At 40.4% G+C, this 20,802-nt stretch overlaps 1 protein-coding gene across 2 annotated transcripts in view; it reads left to right on the top strand.

Moving 5' to 3' along the window:
• CDADC1 (cytidine and dCMP deaminase domain containing 1) overlaps positions 1-15,317 on the top strand; it is a 33,938-nt gene extending 18,621 nt beyond the window's left edge. The window contains exons 7-10 of one of the 2 annotated variants that reach the window (XM_040266955.1): positions 2,431-2,600; positions 4,259-4,448; positions 6,794-6,854; positions 10,707-15,317. In XM_040266955.1, coding sequence (XP_040122889.1) covers positions 2,431-2,600; positions 4,259-4,448; positions 6,794-6,854; positions 10,707-10,780 — 495 coding nt within the window. In that variant the 3' untranslated portion in view covers positions 10,781-15,317. Of the gene's footprint in view, positions 1-2,430; positions 2,601-4,258; positions 4,449-6,793; positions 6,855-10,634; positions 10,674-10,706 lie in introns of those variants that run through there. The other variant, XM_040266956.1, reaches the window with a different exon arrangement.
• Positions 15,318-20,802: the final 5,485 nt, after the last annotated feature.

Consider the following 20,802-nt stretch of genomic DNA (forward strand, 5'->3'; position numbering starts at 1 on the left):
CTTGGAGGGCAACATGCAGAGGTAGCACGTAAGAATATGGGGAAATGCAAGCGATTTGGCATATTGGAGTCCAGAGTCCTGTGTCTAGTAGAATACCAAAAAGATTAGGCTGCACCATGAAGAACTTCATATACCATGGAGAGTTCAGGCTTTATCTTTTAGACAGTGGGGATACCCGAGCATAGCACTAACCAGCAGAAATGAAAAGCAAGCCGCATACGTGATTTAAAAGTTCTTAGGAGCCGCATTAAAAAAAAATAAAAAACAAGTGAATTAATTTTGCTGCTGCTGCTGCTGCTAAGTCGCTTCAGTCGTGTCCAACTCTGTGCGACCCCATAGATGGCAGCTCACCAGGCTCCCCTGTCCCTGGGATTCTCTAGGCAAGAACACTGGAGTGAATTAATTTTAGGAATATACTTAGTCACCTGTTGAGAAATACTACCATTTCAGCATGTAACCAATATAAAAATATTGTTTAATATTTTTAATAAAATATTTTGCATTTGAGGGGAGTATTGAGTCTTCATAATTCTGTGTGTATTTTATACTTGTTTGTTGTTTAGTCACTTCAGTTGTGTCAGACTCTCCTGCGACCCCATGGACTGTGGCCCCCCAGGCCCCTCTGTCCATGAGTCTCCCAGGCAGGAACCCTGGAGTGGGTTGCCGTTTCCTTCTCCGGGGCATCTTCTGGCCCCTCTCAGTTTGCACTGACCATGTGTGCCCAGTGGCCACTGTATTGGACAGTGCAGTCCAAGAACATCTTAAGTGGGAAAATGATCAGATTTGCATTTTAAAAATAAAGTGGGGGTAGACAGGAAGTAGAGAGATTAAGAAAAGAGATAATGAGGACTTGAAATTATGGGGATGTGTTGAGAAGGAATGGAACTAGGAGACAGTAAATATGATACTGCTCATACTATCACATGAGTAATTATAATATTAATATATTGAAATTTAGTGAGGTTTATCGCTAAGAGTCGGGCATGACTGAGCGACTTCGCTTTCACTTTTCCCTTTCATGCATTGGAGAAGGCAATGGCAACCCACTCCAGTGTTCTTGCCTGGAGCATCCCAGGGACGGGGGAGCCTGGTGGGCCGCCGTCTCTGGGGTCGCACGGAGTCGGACACGACTGAAGCGACTTAGCAGCAGCAGCCGCAGCATAGCATTTTCCAAACTATTTTGAACAGGTTTGGTTTATTAAATATTTTACTCTTAGAGTTGATAAAGCATTCATATTAACACCTAATATGCCACTGACCAGGAGAAAGAAACATGCCACTTAGGTAGGAAGTTCTATGTTTCCGTATATATATACACACACACACATACACACAATAGAGGCTCAGTAAACTTAAAGATGAAAGGAAAATACATTATTTATTTTCCAACTGTATATATAATAGCACATTTTTAACCCCAAACAGAAATTGCTCAAAATATTTTTGGAATTTCTGACTAGCTAACCAGGAGCACAGCACAGAGCATATAATAAATTAACAAGAATTTATAATAATGTAGAGTACCTGCTCTGTATGGACCACTATAATAGGTGTGCTTTAAGGGCCAGAAAGATGGTATAAGACATGGTTTCTGTTCTCTAGGATCTTATAACCAATCAGTGAGGGATATCTGAGTCAAGTGAAACAGTTTGTGGATTAAGCTAGTATTTAACAAACTGCTAAAATGAAGGACTGTCTTGATATTATATACTAGAGATGATTAGCCTGCTTGAAATTTAACTTTGACAAGATCACCCTGCTGAAGGAAAATCCAATACTGTATTTTTCTGATGGCTCAGTGTATCACTGTTGTTCATTGTTGAGTCACTAAGTTGTGTCCGACTCTTTGCGACCCCATGGACTATAGCCCTCCAGGCTTCCCTGCCCTTCCCTCGTTTGCTCAAACTCATGTCCATCGAGTCGGTGATACCATCCAACCATCTCATCTTCTATCGTCCCCTTCTCCTCCTGCCCTCAATTCTTGCCAGCATCAGGGGTCTTTTCAAATGAGTCGGCTCTTTGCATCAGGTGGCCACAGTATTGGCACTTCAGCTTCAGTCCTTCCAGTGAATATTCAAGATTGATTTCCTATAGGATTGACTGGTTTGATCTTGCTGTCCACGGGACTCTCGAGAGTCTTCTCCAGCACCACAATTTGAAAGCATCAGTTCTTCAGCACTCAGACTTCTTTATGGTCCAATTCTCACATCTGTACATGACTACTGGAAAATCCATAGCTTTGACTATATGGACCTTTGTCAGCCAGGTCTCTGCTTTTTAATACGATGTCTGGGTTTGCCAAAACTTTATAGTGTGTTATGGAAAAGTGAATCCATTATACAAAGTGTGAGGCTAGGCTTTAAAGATACAGTGTAAGATGCCTTTTCAGAATGTTGAACACGGCTTTGTTGGTTTGCTCACTTTCCATAGAGAAGCTGTGATGGGACAGGCGCCATGTACTTCATAGGATGCGGTTATAATGCTTTTCCTGTTGGATCCGAGTATGCTGACTTCCCGCACATGGATGACAAACAGAAAGACAGAGAAATAAGGAAATTCAGATACATCGTACATGCGGAACAGAATGCCTTAACATTTAGGTATGAAATCTGTTTGCGTGTATTTTGTATAAAATGTAGCAAGGGTTAATTGAAATTAGCTTTCATTTTGCTATAATTTATTGCCTTTTTAAAAATTCCAAGAAATATCCTTTTCAGAAGTATAGCTCCGGTCGTACGTGGTTTTTGCTACGTGACCAGGGGCCACTGTCAGGGATCCTCCAGGCCTTCAGATTTATCGAGCAAATCTTTTTTCCTTTCTTCCTTCTCTCTCCAGGATAAAACTACTTGAAGTGTGTCCTTAGAGTCTTGCATATTTCTGCGTTATAAAATCACCTTTGTTTTCTAAATTCTGAGCATGTATTTATGAATATATAGATTTTATTATGAACCAAATTGCTTTAACATAGTTTTTGTTAGAGCTTATCACTGGCATTACCTCCTTCTAACGTGAATTTAGATAATTTCCACAAAAATTTCTCAGCATTTACCATTTAGTGGGTGTTCTTGGGAGATTCAAATCTGTATAAGTCATGGTTTCTGTCCTGAAGAGTTTATAGTCCAGTGTGGAATATAAGACTGTACTCAACCTAACATGGTCAGTTGTGTGGGAAGGGTCAACACAAAGTGGGTAGAAATTCAGGGGCTGCAATAGATGGAGAGGGAGTGTGAGGGAAAACCTTTATGGAGAAACTGGCATTTGAGCTGAGCTTTAAAGCTTTGGTAGGATTGTGGCAATTGAAGATCCTTACTTGAAGGGAAACCATTCTTGCGTGAGGCATAGCAGTGGGCTAGAAGACGGAAAATGCTTGTGTGTTTAGGAACATAGATGTTCCAGTTAGGCTGGACTGTGGGCTAGCTTGGGATTGACAAGGGAGAACTTCGAGTTTAGACTTCACTTGGTAGTAGTGGACAAATGGAAAGACATTGACAGAGCTATAGTAATGATTACTTAGGGTACAGGTGTACAGTTTGAACAGGCTGCTGCTGCTAAGTCGCTAGATGCATACAATTCTGCTTCCCTGGTCCAGGGGAAGAGAATGAGACTCTAAACTTAGGACATGGATGCAGAAGGCTGGTGATGGGGAGCATACGACTGAGAGCTTTGTAAACCACAGAACCCGGAAGTGCAACTCCTCTATCCTCAGTCCTAAACTACCCCGGCGTGCAGAATTTCACTACACAGGTTTTTTTCTTGAACTCTTCATTACAGATTTACTTGCTTCATTTTTTCAAATCCAAGTGTTTGTTAAGTTATCCTATGTGAGGTAAAAGCAGTAAGGGAACCATAACTCAAAACAGAACTCTAACATTAATCAATTTATTAAGCATTTATTAAATATCTATTAGGCACCAGATGAGAGGTAGACCTTCTGGCTACCATGATGACTTAATGTCTAATCATACATGGTACATTCTCAGGGAAGGCCTTAGTTCTGGCCCGTAATTCTGGCTTTATAAAGAGTTTCCTACTTAGAAAGCATTATTCCCTCTGTTTTCATTTCCTTTGTAGTCTAAATACTGAAAATCTTGGCATTGACTAATTCAGCAAGAATAAGGCTTGATCATTATTGTGTATAATGTTGTAAATCTGTTTCCAAAATGGCTCAATTTTAATGTTTAAAGATTTTTCTAAAACATAACTTACCCTTTTAGAAACTACCTTCCTAATTTTTTCATATGTATATATATTTTTGTAGGTGTCAAGAAATAAAACCAGAAGAAAGAAGTATGATTTTTGTGACCAAGTGCCCTTGTGATGAATGTGTACCTTTAATTAAAGGTGCAGGCATAAAACAAATCTATGCAGGGGATGTAGATGTTGGAAAAAAGAAGGCAGACATCTCTTACATGAGATTTGGGGAACTTGAAGGTGTCAGCAAATTTACAGTAAGTAGATACACATTTTTTCAAATATGCTTTGTATTATGTTGATAGCTGTTGTTTAGTCGCTAGGTCATGTCCGACTGTTTTGTGGCCCCATGGGCTGTAGCCCACCAGGCTCCTTTGTCCATGGGATTTTCCAGGCAAGAATAATGGAGTAGGTTGTCATTTCCTCCTCCAGGGAATCTTCTCGACCAAGGGATTGAACCCTTGTCTCCTGCATTGGCAGGCGAGCTCTTTACCACTGAGCCACCTGGGAAGCCCATGTTGTTAAGTTACTCTGCTGCATATTTTAAATTAGCGATTCTTGCCCTTTTAAAGAGTTTCAACAAAATATTATCATTGAGTTTATTTTTATGTGCAAGCACTTGCCTAGTCACAAATGTTCAGCTTAGGACCTGCCTTATGAATATATATCTCTAGAGAGAGAATTTTACCTTGACCTTGTGCTGTGCTGTGCCAGGCTCCTCTGTCCATGGGGATTCTCCAGGCAAGAATACTGGAGTGGGTTGCCATGCCCTCCTCCAGGAGATCTTCCCAATCCAGGGATCCAACCCAAGTCTCACACTGCAGGTGGATTCTTTACCAGATGAGCTACCAGGGAAGAACTTGACCTTACAGACCTTGAATCAGTTGGTTCTACAGTGCCATCTGGTGGCTAACAGAAGTCCCTGACCCACCTCTTCCCGCAGCCTTTTTTTCAAATTCAGTGGTTCAGTTCAGTCGCTCAGTCGTGTCCGACTCTTTGCGACCCCATGGACCTCAGCATGCCAGGCCTCCCTGTCCATCACCAACTCCCAGAGTTTATTCAAACTCACGTCCATTGAATCGGTGATGTCATGCAACCATCTCATCCTCTGTCATCCCCTTCTCCTCCTGCCCCCAATCCCTCCCAGCATCAGAGTCTTTTCTAATAAGTCAGTTCTTCGCATCAGATGGCCAAAGTATTGGAGTTTCAGCTTCAGCATCAGTCCTTCCAGTGAATAGTCAGGACTCATCTCCTTTAGGATGGACTGGTTGGATCTCCTTGCAGTCCAAGGAACTCTCAAGAGTCTTCTCCAACACCACAGTTCAAAAGCATCAATTCTTCGGCGCTCAGCTTTCTTCACAGTCCAACTCTCACATCCATACATGACTACTGGAAGAACCATAGCTTTGTCTAGATGGACCTTTGTTGGCAAAGTAATGTCTCTGCTTTTTAATATGCTGTCTAGATTGATCATAACTTTTCTTCCAAGGAGCAAGTGTCTTTTAGTTTCATGGCTGCAGTCACCATCTACAGTGATTTTGGAGCCCAAAAAAATAAAGTCTGCCACTGTTTCCTTTGTTTCCCCATCTACTTGCCATGAAGTGATGGGACCAGATGCCGTGATCTTAGTTTTCTGAATGTTGAGCTTTAAGCCAACTTAAATTCAGTAGTATATAGTAGTAGATAGAGGTGAACGTAGTTTAAGATTACACAAAAGAAGGGGACACATACACACACGTGCATGCACACACACACGTGCGCGCGCACACACACACACATGCATTTCTCATGAGAAAAATCAGGAAAAAATTCGAAGCAATTAGTATTTGATATTTCCAAAGAACTGCTGAGGTGGTAATTATTTTGTGGAAAACTCAGAACTTTAATGCCTCATGATTTTTTTTAACTACTCTGGTTTCTAAAAACCTTTCTCTTTTTAGAAATAATCTCAAGCATGCAGAAAGGTTACAAAAACACTATGAAAAATTTTTTTCCAGAAACACTTGAGAGTTAAGTTGTTGCCATGATGCCAGATCACTCTTAAATACTCTCTTGTGTATTTCCTCAAATAGTAGGTTGTCCTACGTAACCACAATACAACCACAAAACTCAGGAAATTTTCATTGATATATCGCTACCATTTAATCCACAGAGGTCAGTCAGGGTTTACCAGTTGTCCCAATAAAGTTCCTTATAGCAAAAGGATCCTGTCCAGAATCATGTGTTGCTTTTTAATGATAATTCTGGCACTTAATATAACTTTTATATGCTATAGTTTGCAGTAAGTGCAAAAGATATAATAGTACTGTTTATAGATTTCAACTTGACTTTTCTGTTTGTGTCCAGGGTGCCTGGAACATATAAAGCACCTAAAAAATACTTACTAAACCATGTATATAAGATTCTCTAAGAATATTGATCCTTAATCCGGCAGTCATATCATTCAGGGTCATCCAAAGTTGTTATTAGGGCTTTGGGTGGTATGACACACTAACTTTTCTTACTGTTTTAAGCTGTTTTTATATTTGAAGGCACAATGCTGAAATGCTGTTTTTTAAAACCTTCTTAAACATATACAGAAAATGTTTGTGTCCTTTTATAGTGGCAACTGAATCCATCAAGAACTGGTGTTCTTGAGCAAAATGAGCCTGAAAGCAGAGAGAGTAAGTATCTCCAAGTCCTTTATTGAGGTTGACTTTGTTGCTAAGAAAAGAAAAATAGTGACTTATAATGATCAGATGTTGGAAATTGCTGTGGTTGGAGGTAGACCATATTCTTTTAGCAGGTTAGATTTTTGCCATTCAGTTTGTGCACTTGTGTATTGACTATATGCTAGATGTCATGGGAAGTGCTTATTAATGACTAGTCCTATGGACTCTGTAGTTTAATGCAAATAATCATGCAAAAATTGAATTTATAAATTAAATTTATATGAGACTATAGGCAACAATGCTCTTCTATACCAAAACTAAAGCCTCTTGAGCAGTTAGAAAGGAAAAATACATCTAATTAATACAGATGCAACCAGGGCCAAATTATGAGGCTATGTACATTCTTGTTAGAGTAAAGCCACATTAGCTCAGATTGGCCAGAGAATGGAAATATCCTGGTTATTTTAATAATCTAATTAAGAGTCATCACAGTTACCATAAATGAATTACTAGTATTCAGAATTTTACTGTTTATATATTAATACATATTTTTAATGCAATATAGTCTTTAGGAGACCTTGCAATTCCTCATGCATATTATTTTGAATATGAATTATTACTGTACAATATTATTTTTAAATATTAGTTGTTATCTTTCTGTTTGGATTCAAGGTAAGTAGAAGTTCAGTATAATAAGTAAAATTTTCTTGATAATAACAATGATTTGATTACTCTGAAAAATCAGCAAATATGAAAGTCTTTATGAAAATAATGTCTATGTGAATATCCTGATTTTCTGTGTTCTAACTTAGCTTTACTTTATTCAAGTAGTGAAATTTTAATTTGCAGTCTGGAAAAAAAGTACATATCCACTCCATCTTTCTTTTTAAAAATTTATCGGGGAGGGTAAGAAGTGGTTAAAGATAAAAGGAAAGGAAAAAAATATGGATCTGATTGAAGAATATGTATTCAATAATAGTGTTCGAGGGGGGTGAGTTAATAATTCCCTGTTGTTAGGGAGAAGACACAAAAAAGCATTAAACATGAAAAACATTTATCTGTGTTAAAATAAAGAACATCTGTTTGTCAGAAGATAGCGCTGAAAGAGTACAAAGGCAAGCCAGGAAAGAGGAGATTTTTGCCACTTACAATCAAGAGTCTTGTAGCCAGGATTCCCTGTCCGTAGATCACTAAGGAAGGGGAGACGTGCTGTCAGGGGTGTCCTGAGAGGGGAAGGAGGGGTCATGGTGGCGAGGGGATGAGAGGAGTGCTTCCGTTTTGCTGGCAAGGCTTTATTTCTTGGCCTGGGTGATGGTTAAATATGTTTGCTTTATGACTGTCCACTGAACTGCAGGTTTGTGTTTTGTATGTATTTTTTAACAAATACATATTTGTTTTTTAAAAAATTATTAATATGTATTTTTTGTATTTGTATATCACTAAATAATATCCTTATCTCTTTTTCAATTTTATAAGAGCTTGATTGAGGTATAATCTATATACCATAAATTTGCCCTTTTAAAGTACAGAATTGGGTGGGTTTTGGTAGATTCAGAGTTGTGTAACCATCACCACAGCCTAATTTCAGAATTTTCCATCAGCTCAAAAAGAATCCTCTTACCCATTTATTAGTCATCCCTGTTTCCTCCTACCTCCAGCCCCAGGCTACCACGAATCTACTTTGGTTATTTGGATTTGTATATTCTGGCCATTGATTTTAGATCATTCTTCTTTTCTCATATATACATTCACTGCTGTAAATTTCTCTCTAGCATTTCTTCCACCGAATGCTACAAATTTTGATAAGTTGTGTTTTATTTAGTTCAAAATATTTAAAAATTTATGTTGGTTTTTTTTTTTTTTTTTACTCATTTGTTATTTAGCAATGTATTATTGAACTTCCACATATATTTTGGGATTTTCCAGTTATGTTTCTATTAGTCATTTCTAGTTTAATTATATTGTGGTCTGAGAGCAGATATTGTATGATTTCTATTCTTTTAAATTTATTAGGGTGTGTTTTATGGCCCAGAATGTGGTCTCTCTTGGTGAACATTCCATGTGAGGTTAAGAATAATGTGTATTCTGCTGTTGTTGGATGGAGTAGTCCGTGGTTGCCAATTATATACAGTTGATTAATGGTTGAGTTCATTTGAGAATGGGTACAAGATAGTTACAGGTATTTCACAACAGAAGAAACACAGACATCTAATAAACACATGAAAAAATGCTCAAGCTCATTAGCAGTCATGGAAATGCAAATTAAAATCACTGCAACAATGTTTACACCCCTATTGCTGTACCTACTAGAGTTGCAAAATTAAAGTTTGCCGCCACCAAGTGTGCTAGTGAGGAGGCGGATCGTTAGAAACTTTTGTATATTGCTGGTTGGACTGAAAATGTATACAGCCACCTTGGGAAAGCAGTTTAATGTTATCTTTGTAAAACTAAAGATGTGTATATTCCATGACCCAGCAATTTGGCCTCTAAGCATATACCCTAGGAAAACTCTTACATGTTTCGTAGAAAAGACAGAGATAGATAATTCATTGCAACATTGCTCTTAAAAGCAAAAACTGGAAATAGCACAAAAATTTATCTCTGGAAATTAAAATATTACAGTGGAATATTATAAAGCAGTGAAAGTAAAATGAATTATAGCTTCTTAAACATGGATGGATCTTAGAAATATAATGCTGAATGAAAAAATCAAGTTTCAGAAGACTAAATACTTTATAATGCAACTCCTTTGTAAAGATAACAAGAAGGCAAATAGTGTATTGGTTAGTACATGTGGCAAAATTATTTTTAAGAAGCAATGGAATGATAAACGATTCAGCACAGTGGTTACCTCTGAATAAGGGTGACCGAGGGATGGGATTAGACTGGGGGGCACCTGAGAGGTGGTTTTGGGGGTGGTTTCACCACCACCCCTCAGTTTTGGGGGTTGGGTAGTAGATTCTTGAGCAAACTCTGGGAAAGAGTGGAGGACAGAGGAGCCTGGGGTGAAAGAGTCGGACACAGCTTAGGGACTGAACACTGACAAAGTAGAGTCTTGAGTGTTAATTTATTATTAGGCTTTAGGACTCCCATCTGTATCACACACGGTCTTCTTTTTTTAATGTTTCCAATATTACATAATAAGAGAGAGAGAGAAAGCTTTCCAGATCTATTCTCCCTGCACCCTGATCCAAGTGTCCTCAAGACTAGGAAGAGCGAGGCGAGCACAGAGGCTTGGAGGGCAGGCAGATCCCTAGAAAGACAGAAAACAGCAGGATAAAAGGAGACTCTCAGAGGTGGTGGGTATACTTACCATCTTAAGTGTGGTGGTGGTTTCTCAGATGTGTGCTTGTGTTGAAACCCATCACATTGTGCACTTTATACGCACACAGTGTGTGTCCCAGGAAAGCCAGGAAATCAGGTCATGGGGTGAGCTGGAAGCCAGGCCCGTCTCCCACCTGACCAAGGTGATGAGTCCGCTTGCCTTGTCCCCTCACACCTCACTGCCCCACAGACGACTCCCTTTTCTCCCTGGACCACAGACGGGTCCTTTTGTCTCCTCCAGCCTAACAGTAATAACTTTTCCCCCGAAAAAGTTTTGTGAATTGTTGTCTATACACTGTTGATGAATCCAGTTTGTAAAAGGTCAGATACATTGTGTCACCTGTGAGTGACTTATCTAGAATCTGTTCTTTAACAGTTGAGAATTTTAAAGATAAAACCAATATGCCCTTTTTCATTTTTATTTTTAAAATATTCCTCTTTAGCTTAAGCATTGTTTTGATCTTACAGCCTCTGACCTTAACAAATGCTCATTTCTTTGAAGTGACATTTTCCTGACGGTAAGTTATTCTTGACCATCAGATGGCGTTTTGGGATCCGTACCCCTGGATGAAGAACCACACCAGAACAAGAAGCTGCGTCTTGCAAACCACTAAGAAGTCTTGTCTGAACAAGCGGTGAAGGCCTCCAGAATTTTTATTGCACTTTTAAAATCCAGCCTTGTTAACTCAGAAAATAAGAATGGATTTTGTAAATAATTGAAAAAAATTTTTTAAAGGAAGCTAATTTATTATTAGCATATGAATGATACTAAGGAGAATATTTTTATTTAGATTTATTTGTATGTTTTCCAGAGTATAGTGGTGTGTTCTTTTTTTACACTGAAGCAGGTGTCAGTCATTTCAAGAGACCGGTTCAGTCGGCTACAGGGATTGATTTCTCCTGGTCTTAGCTTTAGGGGATCCAGTCTGAAAGGGGCTGGTTCATTGGAGGTCACATCTCAGCAGAGAAGTACACACCTTTTCAGAAATATTAATCCCTTTGGATTATGAAGGTGATAATTAGTAATCTACTCCATGGAAATAAACAGCAACCTGACCATTTTTAAGTTAATGTGAGACTCACCAAAAGGCCCCATTTATACCCAAAGCTTTCTGGAAATCAGAATTTACTTGATTAGCCTGGAGTCATAAAAAATGAATTTGGTGGACCTGCTCTCCATTATAAAAGTGTGCTCCTAACAAGGTTATTCATTTGTTTTTCAGTCTTTCAGTGTGTAAAAATCATGATTACTTGCTGGACTCTGGTGTTACATCACTGATTCAGGGTAGCAATAGGAAGACAGCATTATTCTCAGACAATGTTATTCTCTGATCTCAACTGACTCTTGAAACCACTAACAAGAGAAGAAATATTTTTGTCTGGAATTCTATTCATGAATGCTGCCCATTATCCCCTCCATATAATTAGCAGAGAGAGTTTCAGGGCTTTGAATGGAAGGCCTTATAAAAACATTTGCAAACCTTAAGAATACTGAAAGTCTTGACGGTGAACATGATGGTTATTTTCCAAATTGCTCTTCGTGAGTCCTCTCATTTTTTATTTGTTGAGGAAACTTTCAGAAAATCAGCCCAAAGATACAGGCACGGGCTTTGTACTTTCCTGGAGTTAGGGAGAGCGCTGCGTGGCCGGTGGCCCGTGGGCAGCCCTGGGGTGCGACGGGCTCTGTGCGGGGAGTCATCTTCACCTCTGCTATCGCCCACTTTCTCCCTGGGGCATCTCGTATCCTCACAGGGCCTCCTGCCAGTCTCAGGAGAGTGCACAGGCCACCCCGCACGCGGGCCTGTGCCCCTGGTTGGACGGCAGCCTGCTTAGCCTGTGTTGTGTGTGTAAATTTTTTTTTTAACTGCTGAATCTAGTGCCTGCAAGAGTGTCTGGCACGTGACAGGCATTCAATAAATATTTGTTGACTGAATGACTGCTGGACACCGGCTAAACCCTGGAGATGAGACGTGTAAGAAATGCTCCCTGACCTCAAGAAGCTTGCAGTCTAGTGACAGACATAAGCATAAAGTCACGTATTAATAATAGTGCTTCTCAGAGTGGGGTCCCTGGACCAACAGCGTTAGCCTCATCTGGGGACTTGTTAGAAGTGCACATTGTTAAGCCCTAACCCAGACCTGTTGAATCAAACTCCGGGGCTGGGGCCAGCGTTCCCTGAAGGTGCCTCTGAGGACCTTCAAGGTTGAGAACTGCCCTGTGGATGTAACTGAAGGAACAGTGGTGGAAGGAACACACAGGAGGACAGGCAGGCACTCGGGTGAGTCACGGAAGAAGGACCTGGAGAAGCGGAGGCCCCGTAGAAGTGGAGGTCCTGAAGGGGCTGCAGGGAGCGGGCAGCCGAACAGGGGGGGTGAGATGAACATCTGAGAGAGTCATGGAGATGGGTGGTCACCCCGGGCAGCAGGAAAGGGGAGCGACTGGGAACTCACGCAAAGATTGCTAACCTGTACCAGGAGCCCCCTGGGGCAGCAACAGTACTGCCTAAAACCTAGTCACCCACAGTCAAGAGGGCTCACCCCTCAGGCTGAGAAATTGGAACTTGCCCTTAAAAATACATCACCATTAATTTCAAAGATTGGGAAGGCAATAGTAAATGCATAATTTGAAACAGAGCTCTGCATTTGTTTACTGCCAAGGACAGCAGCTATGCCGACTGGAGGTGGGGTGAGCGCAGGCCTGGCTCGGCGCTCGGCTGTCAGGTGGGGTGCGTGAGGGTTTACCCGTATCTAATCACTGCTAACGCTTTTTCTTTTATTCGGCTTTTCCATGGGCTTCTCTTCCCCAGTTACTTAATGAGTTTGAGAATATACCTTCTCATAAGTCTTCCTCGGTTTATGCATGAACAGTTGAGCTTTCAGATCTACCACAGCAGTCTGCTTCTAAACTCACTTTAGAGCTGTTTTGAAGTTCTGATATTGCCAAGAGTGGCCGCTTAGCATTGAGCTGCAGCTGTTACTACTGCTTCTTAAGGTCAAGGAACAGTTTAGAACCTTCATTTCATGTGTCATATTAAGGAGTTTTTCTGTGATCATTTAAAATTATTACATATAAGAAAAGTGAAAAGCCCTATTAATCAGTACTAGTTGAAAACAAGGCCTGTTTAAAATGGAATACCCTTTAGAAATGCATCCATAAAATGTGTTTACCCTATTCAACTACTGCACTTAAACAGACTCAGATTTCAAAGAAACTTAGATCTCATCTATTTAGAATATTCCTCTGTAGAACTGGAAACACGAGTGTCCAGAAGGTGAATGATTTCTTAAAGTCTAGCTCAGGATGTCACAAGGGCCTAAATCAGTATCAGCTTTGGTTTTTTTTTCTCTTTACATTTTCAGTTTTGTTTTTAATATCAGTGTTCATTTGTCCTGTACCTGTTGACGTATTAGCTGATTTTAACATGTATGTGACAGTAATAAAAGACTTCTATCATTGCAAATTAAGTCATTTTTTAAGTAAAATTAAATCCTACACATTTAAAATAAGCAAATTAGATCTATAAACCTTTCTTTGAAACAGTAAGACCCACTCTGTCTTCTGTATCACCCCTCCCCAGAGGCCACCAGGCTCAAGGATTTTAGCTGATTTACTTTGTATTTGTCTTCAAATCACATGTTTGTTAATAGTGTTTCAGTTTTAGGTATTTTCTTTTGAATTTCCTTCATGGAAGGGCTTTCTTTCACCTCCCTCTCCTCAGCACACACTTCCATCTCTCCATCCTGTTAATCTTTCAATTTGGTTGCATCACTATTCATTGTTTGGTATTTAAGTGCTTACTCACAGCTTTATCTTGTTAGGTACTGTGATGACTTTCTGTATAAAATGTGTTCTCGTGCATTTCAAATTTGTTTTTTCTGCGCAGGGCCGCGGGGATGTTGATTTTGTATATTTTATTGCTAACCTGTAACCAAACCCTTCTCCCAGCTGTGTAATCTTCTCTTGGTATTCAAGCACATTGGGTGTCCTAAAAAGCTTTTCTTATTGAAGAAGTGCCTCCCAGAGCCTCTGACCACCTCCAGCCTGGGCTGATCAGTCACTGGACTTTATGCGCAGCTGTCTTCCAGGGTTCTCCCTCCGCGGCACTCCTGGGGTCGGGGAGGGCAGGGACAGAGGCATCCTCCACTGTCTTGAACTGGAACCCCCAGAATCCAGAGTTTTCTCAGTTGGCGGGCATATCTTTCAGAAGGTCCCTGAGAAAAGGTACATGGTGGTAAGATGACTGTTGATGGGGAACAGTTTCAATACTGTGAGTATCTGTGAATGTCTTTATTCTGCCCTCAATTTAGACACTTTGTTGGGTGTAGAATTGTAGATTGGGAATAACCACCACCCCAGACCCTCCCCTCACCACGCCTCAGAATTCTGAAGGCCTTGTTTCATGATCCTGGTTACACTACTGGAATGAGTTTCAAGGTTGGCGCTGTCAATCAGACTCACAAGATTCAATGAGGGCTGCTGGGCAACGTCTTTCAGGACAGTATAGAGCAGAGCTCAGCCTCGTGCACCGCAGCACGTTCCCAGGCAGAGCGTCCGACTGTCCTCACTGAGTCCTCTATTCTGTCTGTCCTGAGCTTACATTTAAAACAGAGAAAGCCAAAAAAAACTTCACTCTCGTTTTATGATTTCAGGGCCATAAACAGAGGTGAATTAATATGTTTGTTCACTTCTCCATTTTCATGTTTTCTGTAATGTTTTGGCTTTAAGCATGAAATTCCTTCCCTGTAGTCATTTTAAATAATGTATTTAGTATAAATGGGCTCAGTTGCTTCAGTTGTGTCTGACTCTTTGAGATCCTATGGACTGGGGCCCGCCAGGCTCCTCTGTCCATGGGAGTGGGTTCCCATGCCCTCGTCTAGGGGGCCTTCCCAACCCAGGGATCAAACCCACCTCTCCTGCATTGCAAGCAGATTCTTTACCGCTGAACCACCGGGGAAGCCCATTTAGTACCAATAGCCACTCCCTAATATTATGTATCTTTCCCCTGGGGATAAGCCCCAAAGATACTGTGTCAGAGGAGTATGTGTTCTTCTGCTGAGGGCTATTTTTTAGACAAGGAAGGAATACCTGAAAAATACTGATTTTCTAAAACACAATCTTTGGGGATAAAGAATTAAAATCTATTCGACACCACTATAGCATCTGAGTGTCTTTCTATTTGTTATTTCTGATTGTATATTTTAAAAGGCTTGAAAATAGAAAATATTTGACCAGGCTAACCATGTATTTTGGTTCATATTAAACATCTGCTGGAATTGGCCCACTAGGTGGCTTCAGGCTCCAGTTTACTTGCACAGTATATATCTGATAGAGTTAATGCCTCAAATATACAAAGAACTCATAAAAGTCAACATTAGTAAAACAAAGCACTCAGTTTAAAAAAATGAGCCAGGGGATCTGAAGAGACAAATTTTCCAAAGAAAATATACAGATAGCAACAGGCACATGAAAAGATGCTCAGCATCACTCATCAGAGAAATGCAAATCCAAATCACAAGAAGATACCATCTCAGAGCTGTCAGAAGAGTCTGTTATCAAGAACACAATAACAGATGACAACAGAGAAAAGGTAACCATTGTTCACTCTTGGTGGGAAGGAAATTGGTATAGTCACTGTGGAAAAAATTGGAAAAAAAAAAAGTATGGCTATTTCCGAAAAGAAATATAGGTCTACCATATATTTTAGGAATTCCAGTTCTGGTTATTTATCTGAAAAAATTCAAAACAATTATCAGAAAATACATGTGCACCACTACGATCACAGCAGCGTTATTTACATAGCCAACCCAAGAGCCCATTAATGGATAAAGATTCTACATACGTACATATGCACAACAGGATATTACTCAGCCATAGAGAAGAATGAAATCTTGCTAGTTGAGACAACGTGAATTGACCTAGAGGGTGCTATGCTAAGTGAAAATAAGACTTAGAAAAACAGTTATTGTATGACTTCAATTATTGGTATAATCTAAAAAACAAAGCAAATGAACAGATACCAAAACAAAACAGATTTGTAAATACAGAGGAAAAAGTAGGTAGTCACCAGGGAGGGGAGTGGGAGGAGGGAAGAAACAGGTGAGGGAGATCAAGAGCTACAGACTTGCAAACAAATAAACAGTCTTGGGTATAAGATTTGAGAAATGTAGTTAATAGTTATGTGATACTTACCTATGTATGATGACATACACAGACTTACTGTGTTGATCATTTTGAAATGTCCAGAAATATCTAATTGCTACATTGGGCAACCAGAACTACCGTGTCATAGACCAATTATAGTTCAACAAACGAACTCAGAGTAAAAGAGATTTGTGGTTACCAGACGCAGTGTACTCCAGGTTACAGGCAAATTTAGCCTTGGAGTACAGAATGCAGCAGGGAAAAGGCTAACAATTGTGCCAAGAGAACGTGCTGGTCACAGCAAACACCCTCTTCCAACAACACAAGAAGACTCTACACATGGACATCACCAGATGGCCAACACCAAAATCAGATTATGCTTTTTGCAGCCAAAGATGGGGAAGCTCTACACAGTTAGCAAAAACAAGACCAGGAGCTGACTGTGGCTCAGATCATGAACTCCTTACTGCCAAATTCAGGCTTAAATTGAAGAAAGTATGGAAAACCATTAGACCATTCAGGTATGACCTAAATCAAATCTCTTACGATTATACAGAAGTGAGAAATAGATTCAAGGGATTAGATCTGATAGAGTGCCTGATGAACTGTGGACGGGGGTTCGTGACATTGTACAGGAGACAGGAAGAAAAAGAAATGCAAAAAACCAAAATGGCTGTCTGAGGAGGCCTTACAAATAGCTGTGAAAAGAAGAGAAGTGAAAAGCAAAGGAGATTTGGACTCTGTGGGAGAGGGAGAGGGTGGGATGATTTGGGAGAATGGCATTAAAACATGTATATCATATAAGAAACGAATCGCCAGTCTAGATTCAATGCAGGGTGCAGGATGCTTGGGGCTGGTGCACTGGGAAGACCCTGAGGGATGGTGTGGGAGGAGTCAGGGGTGGGAGAGGGGTTCGGGATTGGGAAAACGTGTACACTCATGGTGGATTCATGTTGATGTGTGGCAAAACCAATACAATATTGTAAAGTAAAAATAATAATAAAAGCAGGGTGAAAATCAAAAGAAAAAAAAAAGCAAAGCAAAGGAGAAAAGAAAAGATATACCCATTTAAATGCAGATTCCAAAGAATAGCAAGGAGAGATAAGAAAGCCTTCCTCAGCGATCAATGCAGAGAAATAGAAGAAAACAATAGAATGGGAAAGACTAGAGATCTCTTCAAGAAAATTAGAGATACCAAGGGAACATTTCATGCAAAGATGAGCTCAATAAAGGACAGAAATAATATGGATCTAACAGAAGCAGAAGATATTAAGAAGAGATGGCAAGAATACATAGAAGAACTATACAAAAAAGATCTTCATGACACAGATAATCATGATGGTATGATCACTCACCTAGAGCCAGACATCCTGGAATGTGAAGTCAAGTGAGCTTTAGGAAGCATCACTATGAACAAAGCTAGTGGAGGTGATGGAATTCCAGTTGAGCTATTTCAAATCCTGAAAGATGATGCTGTGAAAGTGCTGCACTCAATATGCCAGCAAATTTGGAAAACTCAGCAATGGCCACAGGACTGGAAAAGGTCAGTTTTCATTCCAATCCCAAAGAATGTTCAAACTACTGGAATCAAGATTGCCAGGAGAAATATCAATAACCTCAGATATGCAGATGACACCACCATTATAGCACAAAGTGAAGAACTAAAGAGCCTCTTGATAAAAGAGGACAGTGAAAAAGTTGGCTTAAAATGCAACAGTCAGAAAACTAAGATCATGGCATCTGGTCCCATCACTTCACGGCAAATAGATGGGGAAACAGTGGAAACAGTGACAGACTTTACTTTGGGGGACTCCAAAATCACTGCATATGGTGACTGCAGCCATGAAGTTAAAAGATGCTTACTTCTTGGAAGAAAAGTTATGACCAACCTAGACAGCATATTAAAAAGAAGAGACATTATTTTGCCAAAAAGGTCTGTCTAGTCAAAGCTATGGTTTTTCCACCAGTTATGTATGGATATGAGAGTTGGACTATAAAGAAAGCTGAGTGCCAAAGAATTGATGCTTTTGAGTTGTGGTGTTCGAGAAAACTCTTGAGAGTCCCTTGGACTGCAAGGAGATCCAACCAGTCCATCCTAAAGGAGATCAGTCCTGAATATTCATTGGAAGGACTGATACTGAAGCTGATACTCCAATACTTTGACCACCTGATGCAAAGAACTGAGTCACTGGAAAAGACCCTGATCCTGGGAAAATTGAAGGCAGGAGGAGAAGGGGATGACAGAGGATGAGATGGTTGAATGGTATCACCAACTCAATGGACATGAGTTTGAGTAAACTGGGAGTTGGTGATGGACAGGGAGGCCTGGCGTGCTGTGGTCCATGGGGTTGCCAAGTCAGACATGACTGAGTGACTGAACTGACTGGCTGGTGCAGTGTATGGGTGGAGAAGGAACTAGATGAATGCAGCCAAAGTTACAAACTTCCAGTAATAAAATTAATAAGTGCTAGGTATTTATTTAAGGTACAACATGACTAATATCATTAACATCCCTTTATGTTATATATGAAAGTTATTAAGAGAGTACCTCATAAGAGTTATCTCAAAATTTTTTGCTATTTCTTGAATTTTATACCTATATGAGGTGTTGAATGTTCACTAAACTGATTTGGATAATCCTGATATATGTTCATCAAATCATTATGCTGTAGACCTTCAGTTCAGTTCAGTTCAGGTCAATCGTTCAATCGTGTCTGACTCTTTGCGATCCCATGAACCGCAACACGCCAGGCCTCCCTGTCCATCACCAACTCCCGGAGTCTACCCAAACCCTTGTCCATCGAGTCAGTGATGCCATCCAGCCATCTCATCCTCTGTCGTCCCCTTCTCCTCCTGCCCTCAATCTTTCCCAGCATCAGGGTCTTTTCAAATGAGTCAGCTCTTCGCATCAGGTGGCCAAAGTTTTGGAGTTTCAGCTTCAACATAAGTCCTTCCAATGAACACCCAGGACTGATTTCCTTTAGGATGGACTGGTTGGCTCTCCTTGCAGTCCAAGGGACTCTCAAGAGTCTTCTCCAACACCACAGCTCAATTCTTTGGCACTCAGCTTTCTTCACAGTCCAACTCTCACATCCATACATGACCACTGGAAAAACCATAGCCTTGACTAGATGGACCTTTGTTGGCAAAGTAACATCTCTGCTTTTTAATATGCTGTCTAGGTTGGTCATAACTTTCCTTCCAAGGAGTAAGTGTCTTTTAATTTCATGGCTGCAGTCACCATCTGCAGTGATTTTGGAGCCCAGAAAAATAAAGTCAGCCACTGTTTCCACTATTTCCCCACCTATTTGCAATGAAGTGATGGGACCCAATGCCATGATCTTAGTTTTCTGAATGTTGAGCTTTAAGCCAACTTTTTCACTCTCCTCTTTCACTTTCATCAAGAGGCTTTTTAGTTCTTCCTCACTTTCTGCCATAAGAGTGGTGTCATCTGCATATCCGAGATTATTGATATTTCTCCCGGCAATCGTGATTCCAGCTTGTGCTTCATCCAGCCCAGTGTTTCTCATGATGTACTCTATAGAAGTTAAATAACTAGGGTGACAATATACAGCCTTGACATACTCCTTTTCCTAGTTAGAACCAGTCTGTTGTTCCATGTCCAATTCTAACTGTTGCTTCCTGACCTGCATAGAGGTTTCTCAAGAGGCAGGTCAGGTGGTCTGGTATTCCCATCTCTTTCAGAATTTTCCACAGTTTATTGTGATCCACACAGTCAAAGGCTTTGGCATAGTCAATAAAGCAGAAATAGATGTTTTTCTGGAACTCTCTTGCTTTTTCCATGATCCAGCGGATGTTGGCAATTTGATCTCTGGTTCCTCTGCCTTTTCTAAAACCAGCTTGAACATCTGGAAGTTCACGGTTCACATATTGCTGAAGCCTGGCTTGGAGAATTTTGAGCATGACTTTACTAGCATGTGAGATGAGTGCAATTGTGCAGTAGTTTGAGCATTCTTTGGCATTACTTTTCTTTGGGATTGGAATGAAAACTGACCTTCTCCAGTCCTGTGGCCACTGCTGAGTTTTCCAAATTTGCTGGTATTTGAGTGCAGCACTTTCACAGCATCATCTTTGAGGATTTGAAATAGCTCAACTGGAATTCCATTACCTCCACTAGCTTTGTTTGTAGTGATGCTTCCTAAGGCCCACTTAACTTCACATTCCAGGATGTCTGGCTCTAGGTGAGTGATCACACCATCGTGATTATCTTGGTCGTGAAGATCTTTTTTGTACAGTTCTTCTGTGCTGTAGACCTTAAACTTACACAATGCTGTATGTTGATTATATCTCAATTCAGTTCAGCTCAGTTCAGTCACTCAGTCGTTTCCAACTCTTTGTGACCCCATGAATCGCAGCACGCCAGGCCTCCCTGTCCATTACCATCTCCCGGAGTTCACTCAGACTCACGTCCATCGAGTCCATGATGCCATCCAGCCATCTCATCCTCTGTTGTCCCTTTCTCCTCCTGCCCCCA

The sequence above is a fragment of the Oryx dammah genome, unplaced genomic scaffold (genome assembly GCF_014754425.2).
Source record: "Oryx dammah isolate SB20612 unplaced genomic scaffold, SCBI_Odam_1.1 HiC_scaffold_24, whole genome shotgun sequence".
Lineage (NCBI taxonomy): Eukaryota > Metazoa > Chordata > Mammalia > Artiodactyla > Bovidae > Oryx > Oryx dammah.